Raw genomic sequence first — 22,062 nt, forward strand, 5'->3', positions numbered from 1 at the left:
TCTCCCATGTGGATAGCGGGGACCCAAGAACTTGATCCTGCACGGGCTACCAGGGTGTACATTAGATGGAAGCTAAGAGCCAGGACTAGGACTGGGTACTCCAACAGGGGGTGGGCACCCCAAACGGTTTTTTTTTTTTTTTTTTTTTTTTTGACAGGCAGAGTGGACAGTGAGAGAGAGAGAGAGAAAGGTCTTCCTTTGCCGTTGGTTCACCCTCCAATGGCCACCGTGGCTGGCGCAGTGCGGCCGGCGCACCGCGCTGATCCGATGGCAGGAGCCAGATACTTCTCCTGGTCTCCCATGGGGTGCAGGGCCCAAGCACTTGGGCCATCCTCCACTGCACTCCGGGCCACAGCAGAGAGCTGGCCTGGAAGAGGGGCAACTGGGACAGAATCTGGCACCCAGACCGGGACTAGAACCTGGTGTGCCGGCGCTGTAAGGCAGAGGATTAGCCTAGTGAGCCGTGGCGCCGGCCCCAAGCAGTCTTAAGTGTTGCACCCGGGCCGCCGCTGTGGCTCACTTGGCTAATCCTCCGCCTGTGGCGCCGGCATCCCATATGGATGCCGGGTTCTAGTCCCGGTTGCTCCTCTTCCAGTCCAGCTCTCTGCTGTGGCCTGGGAAGGCAGTGGAGGATGGCCCAAGTGCTTGGGCCCTGCACCTGCGTGGGAGACCAGGAGGAAGCACCTGGCTCCTGGCTTCGGATCGGCACAGGGCCTGCCGTAGTGGCCATTTGGGGGGGTGAACCAACGGAAGGAAGACCTTTCTCTCTGTCAAAAAAAAAAAAAGTGTCGCACCCAACACCCACGCCACTTGCCTTCCTTTTTGAGGACTGACTCACACCACCCTCTCACGTCCCTGGGACTTCCGGGCTGTCCTATGTCCCACTGCCAGCATGTGCAGTCTGCAGGGGGCTCGCTGATTCCGAGCAAGGTAGTCTGGTGCATACGGGGCATGTGGGGTGGAGCACCAACAACGTCTCGCCTCGTGAGGCTCTGGGTACAGCTACCCTTAGGATGGCCTGGTTCTTGTCTCGGGGATAAGGACCCTGGAGGAAGACGGAGGACAGGATTCTGGCCCAGCTACTTTCAAGCTGTTTCACCTTGCACAAGTTTCCCTAATTTCTCTGTCCATTTTCACCATCATGGAACTACATTTTCCTTTAAAGCAGAATTCTTAGCAAGAGCATTATGGGAGAGGTGACGGGAGCGCCTTCAGTCCAGTTTGCCGTGCACTGGCCAGCACCCTGCACGTCTCTCCTTCTCTGCCCTAACTGAGCACACTACGCGTCTGACCTGCTGCCTGCACGGACCTGAGTCCTGTCTGGCTTCATGCTGCTCTGTTACTGCTTCTGCGGTCCCTCCTGCCGTTTCACCTAGAAGACGACTTTCTGTCCACGGGCCACAGGAGGAACGAGTCCAGAGGACGAAGTCTCTGTGCGTCCAGTGGTTTCCAGATTCATGCTTAAGGAACCCTTTGTTCAAATGATATCCCTCCTGGAATCCTGATATAAGCAAAACAGAGAAAAGAAGTCATTGTATTATCATTTTTAAATTTTATAACTTCACACTATAATTTATAACAACCATGAAAATGAAATTCAGAACCACACGCGTCAATGACACAGATCAGAAATGTGGGGTTAAAAAAGGAAGTTGCAAATTTGTCAACCTCGGCATTCAATTCTGACAAAGACATGGAGAGAAAGAGACAGAGAGACGAAGATCTTCAATTCACTGGTTCACTGCCCAGATGCCCGCAACAGCCTGTGCTGGGCCAGGCTACACTGAAGCCAGGAGCCAGATCTCCATCTGGGTCTCCCACGTGGGTGACAGGAACCCTGCTTGAGCCACCACCTGCCGCCTTCCCAGGTGCATTAGCAGGAAGCTGGATCAGTCAGTGCCAGGACTTGAACCGGCACTCTTGTGGGAAGTGGGTGTCCCAAGCTGTGGCTTAACCCACTGCACCACGTCTGTCGACTGCCTTTTGTTTTGATTAGACAGAATATAGTTCTGACTCATGAAGAAAATAATAAATATCTTAACCACTGACGGTGACCCTCACCATCAAATGTGGGGCAAGGCACCCCTAAAAACTACTGATGGCCCGCGATCACGTGTGACCCGCCACACTGCACCTGTTATCCGACAGCTGACTCCTCAACGAGCTCTGCTCAGAATACGCACCTGAGCGCCGTCTGGCCTCAGGTCACCACACACGTGCAAGTGATAAACCTGTACAATGCTGCATGACAGAAAGCATTCACGGGGTGAATATAAACAGCCACGCAGACAACCTCCTTCCTGTGCACGACACATTTAGGAGACCTGAGGACAAGGGTTTATGTTAAGAACAGCACAGAAGAGCGATCTGCAGCACCAGGCGGGGTTGGTGAACGTCTGTCCCTGGCGTATGTGAACTGCTCTACCTTCACTCTGTTCACTGCCAGGTGCCCCTTCCCAGTGCCCTGGGATTCAGGCCAGGTGCTGCCTGCAGATGGGCCTTCTCCCCTTCCGTTGTCAGTGTGATAACTGCCACAGGCCAGGGGCTGCGCCGGCCTCTCACGGGCCTGACACCATCTTTCTCAAGGGCTCCTCTCTGCACCAGCCATAATGGAGGCTCCAGACCTAGGACACAAGACGAGCCCCAGCTCCCCAAACGCTGACTTGAGCCAGGAGGCACTGGGGGCTTTAATCAAGGGTTCTTTACCCGGTGCTGGGCCTCCAAGGCTCTCTTCTCTGCATTTGACACCAGCCATGTCTCCAACATCTGGGCAGTATGGGGCATCACGGCTCAAATTCTTCCTCCCCTGGTTCTGGAGGGTCCCTGACCGAGAACATTCTCAGCCTTTTGTATTTCATGTACGGCAGGGCAGGCTGAAGAGCCTCATCCAACGCCTGTGCCAAGAGAGGCGCCCCGCTTCTGGGGTCATGTCCTCGTCCACAGCAAGGGGGTCATTTCCATACCCAAGAGCTCTGGTCCGCTCACCCACGGTCACATCCTTCTCTCCAGAAACTCATTTAGTCTGCTTGAAGATTCACTGTCTGGGGGCGGGGCTGCAGCATATCAGGTTAAGCCACTGCCTACCACCGGTTCTGGTCGCGGCGGCTCCACTTCTGATCCGGCTCCCTGCTAACGTGCCTGGGAAGGCAGCGGAGGATGGCCCACGCACTTGGGTCCCCGCACCCACTTGGGAGACCCGGATGAAGCTCCCAGCTCCTGGCCCCGGCCTGTGCCAGCCTTGGTTGTTGCGGCCATTTAGGGAGTGAACCAGCTGATGGGTGGAACATCTCTCTTCTTGTCTCTCCATCTCTCGCTGTAACTCTGACTTTCAAATAAATAAGTAAATCCTTATAAAAATCACTTTCAAGTAAATAAGTTTTTCTAAAACAATTCTGGGCCGGGGCTTCCTCCCAGCATGCCCACTGCGGCTCCCTCCCCGTCCTCAGGCCTCCCGAGCACCCTCCCAAGCAGCCTGTGCCCCGAGGGGTCCGGCGCAGCCGGCAGCGCTCTGCAGGGCCCGCGCCCACCCCGCACCAGTCTCCCAGGAGCCTCGCCATGGTGCCCGAGATACGACTGAAGCTCCAATGGGCTCGGGGCGCAGATGTGGCCCAGGCGGGTCTCGGCGACGTGCGCAGGTCCAGCAGCCACGGTCTCCTCTCCGCCTCTGGCGTCCCCAGCAGACTCACCGTGGACCCAGAGCTCTGGTCTGCGTCCGTGTGCCGAGGGCCAGGCTGGACAGCCGGAGGCCGCGCGAGGCGGCGATCGATGGCGGACCGCGGCGTTCCTGCGGCGCACGAGGAGAGATCGATGGGGCGAGAAGGCGACGGGGCTCCAGGGCCGAGAATGCCAACCGCAAAGGCCGCCAAGCCCGACGGAGGCCGACGCCGGGGGCCGGGCCGCAGCCTCGGCTCGGGTCCCACTTCGGCCGTCTGGAGCTCGCTCGCGCCGGCAGGTGAGCCGGCCGTCGGGGCTCCCTGACGTCACCAGGGGGCAGGCCCTGCGGGGCGGGGCGCGAGCGCTTCCGGCTCGAGCCGGAAGCCCCGACTGCGGCGGCATCCGGGACGGCGGGCGGGCGGGCCGCTCGGGACAGGAAGGTGAGACCGGGGGGCTGGTCGCCTTTGCTGGCAGGTTCGGCCGGCGGGCGCGGGGCTGTCGCGCTGCACGGCGGCGAGGCCCGGGCCCGGCGCAGCCCTGCCTGCGGCGCGGCAGGGGCGGGAGCCTCCCCGCCGGGCCGGGGCTCCCGCGGCGGCGCCAGGGGCCGCGTGACCGCTGTGCCCACGCCGCGCTTACACCGAGTTGTGCTTCGGGCTGGCGGCGCTCGCCTTCTCCGAGCGGGCGGCCCAGGGATTTCTGCGGCGGCTGCCTCGGAGATGCCGAAGCCGGCCGAGTCCTCAGAACTGAGTGGTTCTCTGGCTCCAGGAAGATTCCCGGGACCACTGTAAGTGTTGACGGGGCGCGGCGCCGGCCCGAGTAGAGCCTGGACAAGCGCAGTGTCCCGGAGGAGGCTAGCTTAAGTGCAGTTTCGAAGGGCAGGTATACCGATTTATTTAAGTGGGATCTGATGACCTCTGTCTTGTGGGAGTCACGTAAAAAGCAGAACTCGATGTGTCCTGCAACCATGTTCCTTGCTTGCCTGTAACTTGCATGAAACCACCTGTAAGCCGCCGCCACCTCTTACTAAATGTACGCGAACTCTTACAGTGTTAGGTGCGGCTATTCTAGGACTCTGGAAGGCAATCAGATAATGCGGAGTAGCTGCCGTCACAGCTCGGCCAGCGCTGACTGCTTGTTTGTTTGGTTTGAAGGCACAGAGCATGGAGAATGATGAACTTCCGCCAGCGGATGGGGTGGATTGGAGTGGGGCTGTACCTGCTGGCGAGCGCGGCGGCCTTCCACTACGTCTTTGAGATCAACGAGACGTACAACAGGCTGGCCCTGGAGCACACTCAGCAGCACCCCGAGGAGCCCCTGCAAGGGACCACATGGACACATTCCTTGAAAGCGCGGTTGCTCTCGCTGCCCTTTTGGTTGTGGACGGTTATTTTCCTGGTCCCCTACTTACAGATGTTTTTGTTCCTGTACTCCTGCACAAGAGCCGACCCCAAGACGGTGGGCTACTGCATCATCCCCATATGCCTGGCAGTGATCTGCAATCGCCACCAGGCGTTTGTCAAGGCGTCTAATCAGATCAGCAGACTGCAACTGATCGACACGTAGTCGCTGTCCTTGTTCCGGAACTGCCGGTACTTCATGGAGTCTGACCGCAGGCTGCAGTTCTCGCAGATCTCAGGAAGTTGTGGCGGGCAGCGGGTTTTTAAGGAAATGTGACTGGAGGGCTGTATCTGAGTAATAATGGCTTTTTAGGTAAAGCCGGAGACACAGTACAACAAAATCATGTTGACGACTTCAGATTTTTGGAGGTGAAATTGTGTCTGTTATTTGCATTCTTTAGAAACTTGAATAAGCACCTGAGCTTATATTTCTATTCTGCTGTACAACATAGTGATGATTCAGAAAATGTTCCTTTAGGGGAAAAAATGAATATAAACGTTTCCATTGTGTTACGTGTATAAAAGGTCCAAACATGGTCATAAAATTTAAATTTTATACAACTACTTGGCTTGCTTTACAATTTCTCAAACTTAAAAAAACAGTTTGTCCTGTTGTAGCTAGGCCAACTGTTTATGCTATCAGTAGGAAACACTCACATAAAATTACTGAGGTGACGGCTGTCTTGGTGAGCACAGTTTGTTCTTGGTAACGGCTAGCTAAATCATTAATGCTGTCAGTTTAAAAAACTCCTTGGGAAGGGACTCAGTGAAAGGAAGACGTTAACTTATATCGAGGCCAAGAGGAGGAGGTTGATGAGAATACTGCCTGAACTGCTTTCCCCTTGCAGTACTGCTCCCAGGTGATTCTGTCCACGTCCTTCCTTACCAGAGCCTGTGTCCCTCTAGATACCGTGCGTGTCCTCGTCGGGCAGCTTCTCCATTCTGGAGTAAGGTCTGGTCTTTTAGGCAATCGGTAAATCGCGTGGAGATGTCATCTGTGTACCTCCGCCTTGGCATTTGTATTACCTTGTGTGTAGTGCCAGGGTACCAAGGCAAATAACCACAGTGGAAATTACTAGGCATTTTTATCTCCTGGGAGAATCAAGATACACTTTTATTAAGTAGTTACATCATTAATATCAGGAAACATTTGATACAGCTTTAATCCCCGCCCCCCCTTTTTTTTGGACAGGCAGAGTGGACAGTGAGAGAGACAGACAGAAAGGTCTTCCTTCTGCTGGTTCACCCCCCAAATGGCTGCTACGGCTGGCGCACTGCGGCCGGCATGCTGCGCTGATCCGAAGCCAGGAGCCAGGCACTTCCTTCTGGTCTCCTATGCGGGTGCAGGGCCCAAGCACTTGGGCCATCCTCCACTGCACTCCCGGGCCACAGCAGAGAGCTGGCCTGGAAGAGGGGCAACCAGGACTAGAACCTGGGGTGCAGGCGCCACAGGCGGAGGATTAGCCAAGTGAGCTGCAGCGCCGGCCTAATCCCTGTTCTAAGAATTAACTCGTGTAGTTCTCATGACTCCATGAAACAATCAGGCAGATTTCGACAGATAAGGAAACTGAGGTAGAGGTGTTAAGCAGTCTGCCAAAGGTCACCCAACTAATAGCAGGCACCTCGATGCCACGACTCCTAACCACTGAGCTGTAGGCTTCTCACATCAGCACAGGACACTGCTGGCCTGGTCATGCCAAAGAATGGAAACGGCAATATTACCGAGAAAGGTTTTTCTCCATTTGTAGAACTGACTGAAAGTTTCTTAGCAGCTTCACCTTTTTGCTACACCTGATTTGACCAGAAGGGAAGGCTGAGCATTCTATAGCAAACTTAAAGAGATCAGGCAGGTGCCTTATAGTTCACAAACAGCAGGATCAAGCCTTCTCCAGTTAAATATCATTTGCCTCCCTTAATTTTCTTTATTATTACTTTTAAATTTATTTGACAGAGTTAGAGACAGACAGAAAGGTCTTCCTTTGTTGGTTCACTCCCCAAATGGCCACTACGGACGGCACTGCGCCGATCCAAAGCCAGGAGCCAGGTGCCTCTTCCTGGTCTCCCATGCGGGTGCAGGGCCCTAGCACTTGGGCCATCCTCCACTGCCTTCCCAGGCCACAGCAGAGAGCTGGACTGGAAGAGGAGCAGCCGGGACTAGAACCCGGGACCCACATGGGATGCCGGCTCCGCAGGCAGAGGATTAACCAAGTGAGCCACGACGCCGGCCTTGCCTCTCTTATTTTCTCCAAAGATCTGGTTATGATCTGCCAGACAGGCAGCAGGCGCCAGACATGCACTTCTCTGAGGGTCGGATGACAGATCAGTTGCATCTTTTGAGTACTTAGTACGCATGCTGCAGGTGACTTTAGAGTGAGTTACATTCGTTCTTCATGGTAGTGGTATGAGGCACACATTGTACTGATACAGGTGCCACTTTCCAGACAAGAAAACCTGAAGCAAATAGGAATTATCTGTCCATGGTCACACAGCAAGTAAGTGGATCTGAACCTAGGATGTCTGGCTTTAGAGCGCCAGCTCTTTATCATTCCACTCTACTGCTGCTGCTTTTTTTTTTTTTTTTACAGGCAGAGTGGACAGAGAGAGAGAGAAAGGTCTTTCTGGCACGCTGCGGCCGGTGCACCGCGCTGATCCGATGGCAGGAGCCAGATGCTTCTCCTGGTCTCCCATAGGGTGCAGGGCCCAAGCACTTGGGCCATCCTCCTCTGCACTTCCCGGCCACAGCAGAGAGCTGGCCTGGAAGAGGGGCAAGCGGGACAGAATCTGGCGCCCCGACCGGGACTAGAACCCGGTGTGCCGGCGCCGCAAGGCGGAGGATTAGCTTATTGAGCCACAGCGCCGGCCTCTACTGCTTCTTTAAAAAAAGGATGATTTGAGGAAAATCACTGGGCAGTTTCTAATTTCACAGCCTTGAGGCAGTGATAATCTGGAAACGATTGAAGAAAATTATTTCAATTATTTTTATGTATTTTATAAATGCTTGATGTAATACAAGGTTTGGTGAACTTGTCCGTTAGGAAAGAGTAATTTCTTTTTCCTTAATAGGTAATAAGTAACACAGGTACATCTTCATGGGACACAGTGTAAGCAGATCAGATAAGGCCATCAGAACCCCACCTCCCCACCCCTCCCCTCCAGTTCTTTATGCAGTATGTAGCACATTTTTGTGCACCAAAATAGCCCCCCTGTATTCTGAACACTAGAACTTACTCTGATTTGAGCAATTTTTTATTGCAGTAGGTTTTATTTTTATACCTCAAATTTAGGATTTTGGAATTTGGTTAAGTAAATGTTCAGCCCATTTCTATCTTTCAAAATCATATTGCTTCAATAGTAGAACACTAAAATAGAGTAGGATTAGTGTATTATTCCCAAATTTAATAACCAAATTTCAGATTATCTAAGGCTAGTCTTTTTTGATTATTTAGGAATTACTTATCCAAGTTGTACATTATCCCTAGTTTCTTTATGGTTATTTAATAACTAGTTCAAAACATTCTTTTGACAAAGAGGAAAAGGAGAAATACATATTTTTCTAATATTTCAGCTCTTATTTTTTTTAAAGATTTATTTTATTTATTTGAGAGGTTGAGTTACAGACAGTGAGAGGGAGAGACAGAGAAAGGTCTTCCTTCCGTTGGTTCACTCCCCAAATGGCCACAAAGGCCGCAGCTGCGCCGATCCGAAGCCAGGAGCTTCTTCCAAGTCTCCCATGTGGGTGCAGGGGCCCAAGGAATTGGGCCATCCTCTACTGCTTTCCCAGCCCACAGCAGAGAGCTGGATTGGAAGAGGAGCAGCTGGGACTAGAACCGGCGCCCATGTGAGATGCCAGTGCTGCAGGCGGAGGATTAACCTACTGCGCCACAGCACTGGCCCCTCTTATTTATTTTACTTAAGATTTATTTATTTGAAAGGGAGCGCTACAAAGAGGCAGAGAGAGGTCTTCCATCCACTGGTTTACTTCCCAAATGGCCACAATGGCTGGAGCTGGGCCCATCTGAAGCCAGGAACCTGGAGCTTCCTCCAGGTCTCCCATGTGGGTGCAGGGGCCCAAGGACCTGCGCCATCTTCTGCTGCTTTCCCAGGCATACCAACAACGAGCTGGATCAGAAGCTGGGACTCCAACCGGCGCCCATATGGTAGGCTGCAGGTGGCGGCTTTACCTTCTATGCCACAGTGCCAGCCCCATGGCTCAGCTCTTAGATGAGGAAGATAATGGAGAGGAAGCTTGTGTATAACACAAGGTGGTCATTTATTTCATATTCACATCACAATACAAGAAGTGGTGAACATAGAATTATATAGCAAGATAAATGGCAAATGTAAAAATCCTTAACTGGTAAATATTTGCTTCCAGAGATAAGGGAGCTATAGCCACAATGATTTGATAATTCACTTTATTTGAAACTGCACCTGAAGTGAAGTAACCTTGTTAACTGTTTTTCACTGAAACATGCCAGATATTTCTTCAGAGGTCCCAATATAGGGGTGGTTAAGCCACCGTTTGACCTCATGTCTGAGACATGGGTTCAGATCCCAGCTTTGCTCTCCATTCTGGCTTCCTATTCAGGCACACCCTGGAGGGAGCAGCGTTGGATCTCTGCCACCTGTGTAGGGGACCTGCACTGAATTCCTGGCTTCTGACTTTGGCTTGGCCCAGCCTTGGCTGTTGTGGGCATTTGGGTGGTGAGGCAGTGGATAGGAGATTTCTGTTTCTCTCCCCTTGACTCTGCCTTTTAAATAATTTGCCAATATAGGGACCAGATAACTACAGAAACATCTGCTTCATGGAACTTCAGTCACCACATAAAGTTTCTAGTTTGAAAGACGCTAACAATTTTAAAATAAAAATGTGATTCTCTTAGGTTGAGAATTTGACTTTGCTCCAGAAGTTTGACAAATAACAAAAATTTTCTTTGAGGAAGTTAAGTCATAACGTGCTCCTATGTGAGGAACTGCCCCATAAAGTAAACTGGTGTATTTGTTCATCGTGGTAGTGTTTAGTCTTTTTTGTTATGATTATCTAGTGTTGATGTCCTGGGTGGACTTGGCAGTCTCAGTCTAACAGTGGTACTACATACTGTATGGCTCGTTTTTCCATCAAGTAGGTACCTTTGCTTTGTAAATTCCTCAACATGCAAGCTGCATTTAACTTGGGACCATAGCTTGCATTTATGTTTTGATATAAGGCAAAGAATGAGACCTGAACTGTGGCTATGTTAGGCAGGAAGTCAGATATGAGCTTATGTGTGTGTGACAAAGGCCTAAGGAGACATCTCAAAGTCATCCCGATAACCTTCCAGGGGCAGCCCAGTATCTGCACTTGAAACATCCTGCCCTGCCCTTTCTACCCAATAACCTGCCAGGTGGGGGCCCCTGCCTCTTCTGCCTGATAAACTTCCAGGTACAGCCCAGTATCTGTACTTCAAACATCCTGCCCGGGATCCTGATCTTCCGGGGGTCCCCCTCACCCTTCTTCTAACCGGGGCGGCTCCAGCCAGGCTTCCCCCTAGCTGATAACTTCAGGGGGAAAACTCAGAAAGGAATTTTTAGTATTTACATCCAAAAAGCTCCAGGAGGAGATGTGGAAAGGCAAGAGCAATCCCCTTAAAAACCCCCGGCCTCAACCGGACTGCGCGCTCAGCCCTCTGCCTCTCTGCTGAGTCGCTCGCCTGCCTGCCCAGGTGTACTCTCTCCACTCAACCATGTAACCCCGCTCTCCCCCAGTCTGAGCGACTGGGCGCTCTCTCTCAGGTTCTGTCTGGGGAGGTGCCCATCCGTTCTTACGGATGTCCCTGCCCTAATAAACCTTGCTATTTGCTTTCCACTTACTCCCTGTCTCACGCCTGAATTATTTCTTGTACGAAGACAAGGAAACAGCTGTACATTAGAATTACCTAAGGAAATAAACAAGGCAAAACTCAGACATCAACCAAGCCAGCGTCCCCTCCCATCCAATTATGTCTATCTCTGGGGGTGGGTCCAGGAAATTATGTTTCGGAAGCTCTTCAAGTGATTCTATTAGGGTTGAGAATCACTGGCTTGTGCTGTTTATGTATTATTTACTAAGAACTCATGTTCGTCCTGAGAGTTGTGTTTATCTTTGAAGTAGCTTCAACAAATAATCTGCTGTAAGCTCACCCCAGCAGCCATTCCAACTGTAAATCTCTAGTCACCTGTACGTGCTTCTCACTGCAAGTCCTCTAGGCTTTGCTCCCTACTCTACCAAAACTGTTCTAGCAACAAGTCATTATCACTTAAATAATAATGAAATCCAGTGGTCAAGTCCAAGTTCCCTTAATTATGTGCCATTTCTGCTATTCCCCATCCTTGAGGTACTTTCTTCAGTCGGCTTCTGGAACAGCTTCGTTCAACAGAACTCCAAGAATGATGAAAACGTTCTCCCATCTGTGCTGTCCAATCAGCAGCCACTAACCATGTGAAAGGAGCCCTTTAGATGTAGCTAATCTGACTGAAGAACTGATTTTTTTTTTTAAAAGATTTATTTTACTTATTTGAAAGGCAGAGCTAGAGAGGGACAGACAGAAATCTTCCATCTGCTGGTTCACTCTCCATGGCCACAACTGCGAGGCTGGGCCAAGATGAAGCCAAGAGCTTTATCCGGGTCTCTCACGTGGGTGCAAGGGCCCAAGTACTTGGGCCATCCTCCGCTGCTTTCCCAGGCAAATCAACAGGGAGCTGAATCACAAGTGGAGTAGCAGAGACTTGAACTGGCACCCATAAGGGATGCTGGTGCTACAGATGGCAGTCTAACCTGCTGCACAGCACCAGCCCTGATACTCCTTTGGTGATCTCATCCCAGCTCATGACTTTAAATACCCCATTTTTCTCTTGCACCTCTCTCCTGTGCTCTAGACTTGAATATGCGACTGCCTACTGATATGTCTACTAAGATGTCCTACCAGGCTTGTCAAATTTAATCTTGCCCAAACCAAGCTGCTGATGTCCACTCACCGAAATCCACTCCTTTAGTTCCCTACAAGTCTATTATCAACCCAGTCGACAGTGGGATCTTTCTAAAATGCTCTCTCTCAAAAACCTTCCTGTAGCTTCTCAAAAAACAGATAAAGTGCCACCCTTTACCTTCACTTCATTTTCTGCTAGTCTCTCTGCTCCTGACTTGACTCCAGCCACTCTAGTCTTCTTGATTCTTTTTGTTAAATAAAGATTTATTGATCCAGCGTAAGTGGTGCAATGGGTTAAGCTGCAGCCTGTGATACCAGCATCCTAAATGAGTGCTGCTCCTAGCTGCTCCACTTCCAATCCAGCTCCCTGTTAATGTGCCTGGGGAGGCAGTGGAAGATGGCCCAAGTGGCCAGGACCCTGCTACCCGTGTGGGAAACACAGATGGAGCTCCAGGCTCCTGGTTTTGGCCTGGCCCAGCCGGGGCTGTTGTACCATTGGGGGAGTGAGGGAAGATCAATCTCTGTAGTTCTGCTCCCTGGCTGTCCTATTTAAAACTAAGCAACCTCCTTTCCTGACTTTCTCCACAGCACTATCATCACGTTATATATTTTGTTAGAATCTAAACTCCATGAGGCTGGGGAATTTGTCTGTTCACAGCTGTAGGCCCCGTCTAGAAGAGTGCCTTGGGACACAGTAGGTGCTCAGTGTTTACCTGTTCAATGCACTTTTCTTTCTCACTAGACAGAGAACCTAGTTCACACTTGGAAAGAATAAAGGTTAAAAGTTAACACTTACTGTTAACTACATAAAATAATCTGTCATGTTTTCGTTTAATTATTAAGCTCTTCAGTTTCAGCTTGCAGTGGTATATTCTCGTTAAGGCCTAGATTTGAACTGAGCCTCCCCATTTTTGTCAATAGTTCTTTTAATATTTTCTTGAAGTTTCCTTACTGATGCAGAGAAAAAACGTATACATTCATAAACAAGGTTTCAAGTGGTTGTCATAGCCCTTGAGGGATTCAAGTTGTCATCATGTTAGTCTCCCAAGCCACCTAACACGCATCAGCTCTCAGGATCCCCACAGCTACAGCACACAATTCCAGTACTCTAGTACTCAGAGCGATGTCTTGGACCCATGAAGCACTTATTTAATCTACCGTTTCTAGAAGCTACTTCTTACCTCCACCAGAAATTTTGTGAAGAGTAAATTCCTATTTGAAGCTATACCCTGGGGCTGGCATTGTGGCGTAGGGGTTAAGCTGCTGCCGGCAACATCAGCATCCCGTATGGGTGCCACTTTGAGTCCTGGTTGCTTCACTTCCTATCCATTTTCCTGCTGATGCACCTGAGAAAGCAGCAAAGGATGGCCAAGTACTTGGGCCCCTGCACCCATGCGAGAAACCAGTATAAAGCTCCTTCCTGGCTCCTGCCTGGCTCAGCCACAGTGGCCATCTGGGGAGTGAACCAGGGGACGGAATATCTCTTTCTCTGTAACTCTGCCTTTCAAATAAATAATCCTTAAAACAAAACAAAACTACCCCAATGGCCTGCTGTACCAATGTGAGCTGTTCCTTTTAGAAGATTTAAAGAGACGCTTACTTCTAGATGCTTATTCACTGTTTCCTGGGCCATGTCTTCAATAGAGCAATTCTGGTCCCAAAGGTCACCTGAGAACTGGAATAGCTGCAGCAACATTGTGAAATTCACTTTGTATGCTAGGCATACTACTCTCACCACCCCTCGCCCCCTTTAAAACACCCCCATCTTATTTCTAACCTTGCATTCCCAACCTCTCTGAAAGTTTCATTCTACTCCCTATTTTTTTTTTTTTAAGATTTATTTATTTATTTGAAAGAGTTATACATAAAAAGAGAAGCAAAGAAAGGTCTTCCATCCAGTGGTTCACTCCCCAACTGGCCACAATGACCGGAGCTGTGCCGATCCAAAGCCAGGAGCTTCCTCCGGGTCTCCCATGCGGGTGCAGGGGCCCAAGGACTTGGCCATCTTCTACTGCTTTCCCAGGCCATAGCAGAGAGCTGGATCAGAAGAGAAGCAGCTGGGACTTGAACCAGCACCCATATGGGTACTGGCACTGTAGGCAGCAGGTTTTACCTGCTACGCCACAGCATCAGCCCCTCTGCTCCCTATTCTGACAAGTATTTGGATGGGAAATTTGGAATCTTTTAAGTCTGGGTTGGTTATTTTTTACCCTGAATTACTCACATGACAGTGTTTTAAAGCTGTTACCATGGCTGACTTGCCCTTACAAAGCTGAGTTTTCATGATGCCCACGTCCACACTGGAGGACCTGAGTCCTGCTGTGCTCTCGATTCTGGCCCTGATTACCGCAGACATCTGGAGAGTAAACCAACAGATACAGGATGTCTGTCTGTCTCTCTCTCCTTTCAAGGTAAATTAAAATAAGTAAAAATAAATTTTTTTCCCCAAAAAACAACAAAAAAAGCCCAGAGAATGAAAGGATATATAATGAAAAATTTCCCTCTTCCCAGAGGCCGTTGAACTATCAGAGATATCACAGGCACATCTAGCCCATATTCTACTAATGTTCCTCTATTTTTATTTACTTATGACTTTCTGCTGATAAATTTTTAGGTTTATAACCTAAGAATAATGTTGCAATGAATATTCTTTTTATTATTTATTTATTTGAAAGTCAGAGTTGCAGAAAGGAAAAGACAGAGAGATTAATCTTTGATCTACTGCTTAAGTCCCCAGATGGGCACAATGGCCAGGCCAAAATGAAGAGCTTCTTCTTTGTCTTCCACGTGGGTGCAGGGGCCCAAGCACTTGGGCCATCTTCCGCTGCTTTCCCAGTCACATTAGCAGGGAGCTGGATCAGAAGTATAGCAGCTGGGACTTGAACTGGCACCCATATGAAATGCTGGTGCTGTAGACGGTGGCTTAACTTGCTATGCCACAGTGCCGGACCCACAATGAATATTATTAAAATAATCTTTGTGTATGTGTGTTATTATCTGCAGGATACATTCCTCGAAGTGACACTGTTGAGTCAGAGTGTGTATATTTAACATTTTAACAGAATCATCAATCATCTTTGAGCTTAGAGCAATTTTTTAAACATGGTATTTAAGAAGTATCGTTCTTTTTTTATTACAAAGATTTATTTATTTGAAAGTCAGAGTTACACAGAGAGAGATGGAGAGGCAGAGAGAAAGAGCTCCTTCATCCGCTGGCTCACTCCCCAATTGGATGCAACGGCTGGAGCTGTACTGATCCAAAGCTAGGAACCAGGAGCTTCCTCTAGGACCCCCACTCGGGTGCAGGGGCCCAAGGACTTGGGCCATCTTCGACTGCTTTCCTAGGCCATTGCAGAGAGCTAGACCAGAAGTGGAGCAGCCGTGTCTCAAACCGGGGCTCATATGGGATGCCAGCACTGCAGGTGGCAGCTTTACCTGCTACGCTACAGCGCCAGCCCCTAGAGCAATTTCTACTGTGATCATCAACATACTATGGACCTTGCATTCTTCCCAGGTCAATATTTATCAGTCTTTCAGCTTTTCTTTTTCTTGTAAACATTTTATATCTATCATAGAACATAGCATGTCTTAAACATATAGAACTCCCTAATAAGGTAAAGCAAAGACAAAAAGGTTTCTTATTAGAAACGAGATACACTATCATCTAGTCTTCAAACATTGGGTAGACTTTTGGCACAGCATGGACTCATGCATCTCATATTGGGGTGCCCGTGCTGGTCCCAGTACTGCTGATTCTAGCTTACTTCTCCCTTCCTGGGAGGCCAGTGATGGCTCAAATACTGGGTCCTGACATTCATGTGAGAACTGGCCTGGCCCAGCCTCAGCTGTTTGCAGGCATGTGGGAGTGAATCAGAAGGAAGATGTCTATCTCTCTTTCTCTCTGCCTTTCAAATAAATATTTAAATTTAAAAAAATTATTGCACTTTAATTTTGCTTCATGAAAACCACCAATGTCAGAATGAAACTTGTCACCCTTCCCAAAGCCATAACTCTTGGCCTGCAGGTGACAGCCCTCAAGTTCTCCCTCCTGGACTGGCTTGGTGATTCACTAGGTATTAAGATTTCTTGGGGCTGGCACTGTGGAATAGCAGGTAAAGCAGCTGCCTGCAGCGCCAGCATCCCATATGGGCGCTGTCCATGGTTCGAGTCCCGGCTGCTCTTCTGATCCAGCTCTTTGCTATGGCCTGGGAATGCAATAGAAGATGGCCCAGGTCCTTGGGCCCCTGCACCCACGTGGGAGACCCGGAAGAAGCTCCTGACTCCTGTCTTCGGATTGGCACAGCTCCAGCTGTTGCAGCCATCAGGGGAGTGGACCAGCAGATGGAAGACCCCCCCCCCCAACCTCTCCTTCTCTCTGACTTTCAAATAAATAAATAAAAATTTATTTTGATAGCGTTATAGATCAATGAGGATAACCTCAAAAATGTATATATATATATAGAATCTTCCCCAATCCAGTAATAATTTAGGACTCCAAGGCCCCACAGCAGCATCCAGCTTGCTCTTTGGCAACAGTTTGGCTTCATGCAAACTTTAGCTGATTAATTTCACAGGCTGCACCCTTAAGAACTGGGCATTTGTGGCTCCCATGGCACACACAGATCCTGTGTGACATAACCATGCTAGGTCTTATATTCCAGACTGTACTTTATTTGGCTGAGTGGGGCAGGGAGCTGGTGATACTTAGAGCGTGCATCACATTAGACGGCTACTTTCTCCAGTTTGGGGACAGACTTGCATGCACCTATCCTGGCTTACTTAATGGCTGCCAGCAGAGGGCAAGGCTAATCTTTCAGTCTTAAAAATGAAAAACGGTATCACATGGTGATATTTTCATTTCTTTGTAAAAGTATTCTTTTCACTTAAAAGGCACGTGTTTCTTTTCTATGATCCTGTTCATCCTATCCTTTATGTATTTGTTGTCTTTTTCCTGACCAGGACATGAGAAATCTAAGAAAGAAATAATTCCTAATCATTTGTGCTGAAAATACTAAATACTGTTTGCCTCTTTGTATTTTGACCTTGTTTACAGAATGTTCAAAATTCCTCACTTTTTCCCCTTAAAGATGTATTTATTTGAAAGGCAAAGAGAGAGAGAGATACCTTCCATCCACTGGTTCTCTCCAAATGGTTGCCGACAGCCAGGTCTGGGACAGACCAAAGCCAGGAGCCAGGAACTCCATCCGAGTCTCAAGTAGGTGGCACGGGCCCAGGCACTTGTGCCATCTTCCACTGCTTCCCCAGGCACTTTAGCAGGGAGCTGGATTGGAAGTGGAGCAGCTGGGACTTGAACCGGCGCCCAGCACTCATATGGGATGCCAGCACTCCAGTCGGCAGTTTCTTTTCTTTTTTAAAGGGGGACTGGCACTGCGGCACAGCAGGCTAAGCTGCACCTGCAATGCCAGCTGCTCCACTGTGATCCCGTTCCCTGCTAATGGAAGCAGACGGCAGGTCTTTTTCTCTGTAACTCTGCCTTTCAAATAAAAGTTAATCTTTAAAAGACAAAAACAAAACAATGAGCCAAAGTCTAGGCCTACAGAGGGGAGTCTGTGCCGTGGTTAAGATGCTAACTGCAGTGCCTGCACTCCCAACACAACGCCTAGGTTTGATCCTTGGCTCTGTTTCCAATCCCAACTTTCTGCTGCTAGAGAGCACCCTGGAGGTAGCAGCAGACGGCTCCAGAACTCGGGTCCCTGCCACCTATGTGGGAGGCCAGACTGCGTTCAAATCTCCTGGCCAAACTTGCTGCTGTAGGCATTTGGGGAGTGAACCAGCAGATGGAAGATCAGTCTGTCTCTATGCCTTTCAAATAAAATGAAAACAGAAATTAAAGCATAAAAAGTATAGGTCTTCTCAGTTGAAAAGGTTTCCGGGGGGGGGGGGGGATCACTGTGGCATAGCAGGTTGGACTGCTGCCTGCCTGCAGTGCTAGTATCTCATATGGTGGCTGGTTGGAGACCTGGCTGCCCCACTTCCAATTCTGCTCCCTGCTGGTATGCCTGGGAAAGCCCAGGTGCCTGAGTCCCTGCCATCCATGAAAGGCCCAGAGGAAGCTCCTGGCTTCTGGCTTCAGCCTGGCTCAGCCATGGCTATTGCAGCCATTTGGGGAGTGAACCAGTGGATGGAGGATCTCTCTGTCTCTGCCTTTCAAATAACCTGAAAGATGAGAAGAGCTAGACAGATAGGATTTGAAAAGCATGGAGCTACAGAAGCATAAATCCTCTGAGCCAGATGGTGGGAGTGGTCGGGGGCACATGACACAGATGATTTTCTCCCATACTTTACTTTTGCTCCAAGTAAATTTTTTTCTGAATTCTAATAGCACACCCAAGCAACCACACAACCTATTACAAAAGGGTGAAAGTTCTTGTCACTTATTATTAAAATAAGTATTTCTTTATGTGAATAAAAGCAACATTAACTGTTAGGAAAAACATGGATCTTGCATAAATTCTGTATGTTTCATATTTTAAAAGATTATTGGGGCCAGCGCTGTGGCGTAGTGGGTAAAGCCACTGCCTGCAATGCTGGCATCCCATATGGGCACCAGTTCACCCACTGGCTTCTCTACTTCTGATCCAGCTCTCTGCAAGGCCTGGGAACATTACCATAAACTAAACAAATGATTGCTCACCATTTCTAACTTTTCCAGTTGACATTGTTCTGACTACCTTGGACTGCTCAGCAGAAGGCCTATGTTCCAAGTTAAACATTCTAAGACAAGGGGCGGGCACTGTGGCACAGCAGGCTGTGCGGTGCCAGCATCCCATACAGGTGGCTGTTTGTGTCCCAGGTGTTTCTCTTCTGATCCAGCTTTCTGCTTATAGCGTGGGAAATCAGTGGATGACGGTCCAAATGCTTGGACCCCAGAACCCACATGGGAGACTCCGCAGAAGCTCCTGGCTTCGGAGCAGCCCAGCTCCAGCCGTTGCATCCATCCAGCAGATGAAAGACCTTTCTCTCGGTCTCTGTCAAATAAAATCTTAAAAAAAAAAAAAAAAAAAAAAGGAACATGAAGGGCAGAGGGATCAGCGCTGTGGCACAGCAAGCTAAGTGGTTGCCTTAGATACCAGCATCCTGTGGGTCTCCCAGCTGCTCCACTTCTGATCCAGCTCCCTGCTAATGTACCTTGGAAGGCAGTGGAGGATGGTCCAAGTACTTGGGCCCCTGTCATGCATGCAGGAGATCTGGATGGAGTTCTAGGCTCTTGGCTTTGGCCTGGCCCACCCCTGGCCATGGCCCCTCACCAGAAAAAACTGTCTTTCAAATAAACAAATCCTAGAAAAAAAGGAATATGAAAAGGTATGTAAATTGAGTTTTCCTAATAGCATATACTTTGTAAGCTATAGACTTCAGAATGCACAACTGGCAAAGTACTACTATATCCATTTAAATTATTCTGTAATAAAGGTGAATCACAAAAGTTAATAATTTCTCTATTTTTTAACAACTTTAATAGCAATATTTAAATAGGTATACAATCCGGCTCTGTCAATGGTTAGCTCTGTCACCTGGGGTAAATACCTATTCTGAGATTCAATTTATCTCTGAAATAAATGATATAATTTGCAAAAGTTACTTCCAGGTTATTTCCAAACTAAAATCTGAATACAAGCATTTGTATTCCTTAGGTACATGCTATGAGATTTCTCTGCATTTTAGCTATCTAAATTGATCAGGAAAGATGCATGGCGAACAAAAAATGCTCTAGTCCCCCTGACAAGTAGAAAAGAACACACACTCACATGTATTTTGGGAATATATATTTTGAAAAGGATTTAATAATCCCTTAAGTTAAAACAAAGTACGGCTACAGAAGGAGAGAAAATATCCAAGTTATTGTCAACACAGATTGTTTACTTAAGGCATTATATTTGTCCTTGTACATATAACACAGCAGAGCACAACAACACATGCCATCTGGCTCTCAAGATACAAGACACATCAGAACAGCAGTCCATGTCCACGGAATAGGGTCATCTCGGATGTCTTTACAACCGGTGTAGGTGTGAATTCAAAATTTCCACGGGTCCCTCTCAAGGACTCTTCTTTCACTTCAGTATTTTTTGTTACTTTATTTTCCTTCTACTTATAAGAAACTGACAGCATGTCATGTAATGTCCAATAGTCATCACTTGCCATGCCAGTTCCTTGAAATGTTACTGCCCATGACGCATGACCTGTACACTTTGTACAACAGAAGCTAAAAGATGTAGACATCACAATTTAACAGCTGTTTCAAAAACAGAAAGCAAAAATTCAGTTGCCAACTCTTAGAGGGTTTTACACATTATTAAGTAACCTATTATTGTTCCATGGCCTGAATTTAGTATTCTATCTTATTTACATGGCCTGAATTTTATTTCTTACTTGAGAAAACAAACTTCATTTCTAAACACTTATTTATCTTTTTGCAGTAGAAACAGTATTCTTTTTGGCAAAAAATGTCCTGGGAAAGAAAAACAAATGCCTTTCCAAATAGAGCACAAGTCTTCCTTAAAGGTCAGGGACAATGAGGACAGAGCAGCAGTTTTAAAATCGCCTAAAAGCTACTGTTACGATGATGATGGCTTTGGCCGTTTTGCAGATGGTCCACCTGAACTAGTCCTGTTATCAATGTCACTGTCATCTTCTGCATCATCTTCATCACCACCTTTTAAAATAAATATTTGTTGTACGACATTACGTTCAGTGGTTGAAAGACGCCTCCACAGCTAAAATGGTTATGAGTCACTTCACTTTAAGGATTAATAAAATCAAGTATATTTTCAACCTGATTTGCAGAATTTCAGCCCTTAAACTTTCCTGTCGTTCTTTTGAGAGATTTAAGTCATTTACCATAAAACTTACTCTTGAGAGTGTACAGTTCAGTGCGTGTTAGTAGCTCGTGCAACCATCACCACCATCTAATTCCCGAGTACTTTCTTCACCCCAAAAAGGGACCCCCGACCCGCGAGCGCTCCTCTCCGCGGCCCCTCAGCCCCTGCAGCTGCCGATCCACCTCCCGTCTCTGTGGATTTGCCTATGGCGCACATTTCAGAGAAATACAGGCACACAGCATGAGCCTTTGGTGCCGGCGTATTTCACCCTGCATGGTGTCCAGGTTTGGCCACGTTGTGGCGTGTATCAACGCTTCGTTCCTTTTGACTGCTGAATACTACTCCTCTGTGTGCAGCCACCCCTGCCTACTCGTGGCTCTGATCAGCTGCTGGCCATCTTTTGCTTCCACGCCTCAGCTGTGCGCAAGGCCGCTGGGGACGTCTCCAGGTTCGGCGCGAGCCTCTCGGAGGGCTGGCAGCCACACCGCGCCGTCTCCCACGAGCTTTCTGAGGAAGCACACGGTTTTCCCAGCGGGTACGCCATTTTACACCCCGCCTACACTGACCAAGACCTCCACTTTCTTCACGTCCGTAACGCCTGCGCTCGATTTCTGATCAGAGCCAACAGCTACGTTATTTTTATTAGTGTTACATTTATTATCACCACCGGAAACCAAGTAGTTGAAGCTCCTCTACAGAAAAATAAATCCTGACCCCAACGTGGTGGGGGGGGGGGTCGCGGAAACGCTCAGGCGGCCGGCAGCCCAGCTAACGGGGCGGCGAGCGCCAACAACTTCTAGACACCCCTTTCCTCCTCCCAAGGCCCCCGTCCCTCCACGCCGGCCCTCGGGCGCGCCAGCACCTTCTCAGAGCTCACCATCCGAGGCCTCGTCTCCGGCCGCCGCCACCCGGTCCCGCGTCTCCCGCTGCACCAGCGGGCCCAAGAGCTCGGACACCAGCTCCCTCATCTGGGCCGCGCCCGCCAGCAGGCCCTCGAGGGGGTCGGCGTCACCCGGCAACTCACACGGCGCCCGCAGCCTCTGCGGCTGCCCGTCCGGCCCCACGTACTCTCCCACCAACTCCATGGCGACCGCGGAGCTTCAAGAGCGCGCCACAAAGCAGCGTGACCCGGAAGCGGAAGCCAGCCCTCGGCCAGCGCGGGCGGGAGAAGGCAGACGAGCCACTTCCGTTGGTGGGAAGTCGCTCCTCCTCCTTCCTTCGTTTCCG

The 22,062-nt window shown here is 49.1% G+C and overlaps 2 protein-coding genes across 8 annotated transcripts; one reads left to right on the forward strand and one right to left on the reverse strand.

The window, feature by feature from the left end:
- Window positions 1-1,083: 1,083 nt before the first annotated feature.
- On the reverse strand, window positions 1,084-22,034 carry GON7 (GON7 subunit of KEOPS complex). Of its 5 annotated transcripts, none has more exons than XM_070065555.2 (2): window positions 21,713-22,034; window positions 1,084-1,501 (listed from the first exon to the last, which is right to left on the reverse strand). In XM_070065555.2, exons 1-2 carry the CDS (start codon window positions 21,918-21,920, stop codon window positions 1,212-1,214), a joined length of 498 nt encoding a protein of 165 aa, XP_069921656.2. In that variant the 5' UTR covers window positions 21,921-22,034; the 3' UTR covers window positions 1,084-1,211. The 5 variants fall into 5 exon arrangements, with proteins under 5 accessions (XP_069921656.2, XP_089178853.1, XP_002719721.1 ...); XM_089322727.1 differs by lacking the exon at window positions 1,084-1,501 and adding an exon at window positions 19,767-20,249 and having other exon boundaries at window positions 21,713-22,027; XM_002719675.6 differs by lacking the exon at window positions 1,084-1,501 and adding an exon at window positions 19,767-20,669 and having other exon boundaries at window positions 21,713-22,024.
- LYSET (lysosomal enzyme trafficking factor) lies at window positions 3,939-5,612 on the forward strand. Of its 3 annotated transcripts, none has more exons than XM_051826434.3 (2): window positions 3,939-4,094; window positions 4,806-5,612. In XM_051826434.3, the coding sequence occupies exon 2, from the start codon at window positions 4,822-4,824 to the stop codon at window positions 5,215-5,217; it is 396 nt and encodes a 131-aa protein (XP_051682394.1). In that variant the 5' UTR covers window positions 3,939-4,094; window positions 4,806-4,821; the 3' UTR covers window positions 5,218-5,612. The 3 variants fall into 3 exon arrangements, with proteins under 3 accessions (XP_051682394.1, XP_051682393.1, XP_051682395.1); XM_051826433.3 differs by lacking the exon at window positions 3,939-4,094 and adding an exon at window positions 4,143-4,438; XM_051826435.3 differs by lacking the exon at window positions 3,939-4,094 and adding an exon at window positions 4,425-4,533.
- Window positions 22,035-22,062: the final 28 nt, after the last annotated feature.

Source organism: Oryctolagus cuniculus, chromosome 20 (assembly GCF_051225735.1).
Source record: "Oryctolagus cuniculus isolate XC-2025 breed Fujian yellow rabbit chromosome 20, ASM5122573v1, whole genome shotgun sequence".
In the NCBI taxonomy this organism is placed as follows: Eukaryota; Metazoa; Chordata; class Mammalia; order Lagomorpha; family Leporidae; genus Oryctolagus; species Oryctolagus cuniculus.

What these genes read in the sequence shown, in the direction of transcription:
- LYSET (XM_051826433.3), top strand. Translation starts at nt 4,371, where the DNA reads ATGCCGAAGCCGGCCGAGTCCTCAGAACTGAGTGGTTCTCTGGCTCCA. An exon ending in GGAAGATTCCCGGGACCACT is followed by an intron (nt 4,439 to 4,805) that starts GTAAGTGTTGAC and finishes TTTGGTTTGAAG; the next exon opens with GCACAGAGCATGGAGAATGA.
- GON7 (XM_070065555.2), bottom strand. Translation starts at nt 21,920, where the DNA reads ATGGAGTTGGTGGGAGAGTACGTGGGGCCGGACGGGCAGCCGCAGAGG. An exon ending in CGGAGACGAGGCCTCGGATG is followed by an intron (nt 1,502 to 21,712) that starts GTGAGCTCTGAG and finishes TGCTTATATCAG; the next exon opens with GATTCCAGGAGGGATATCAT.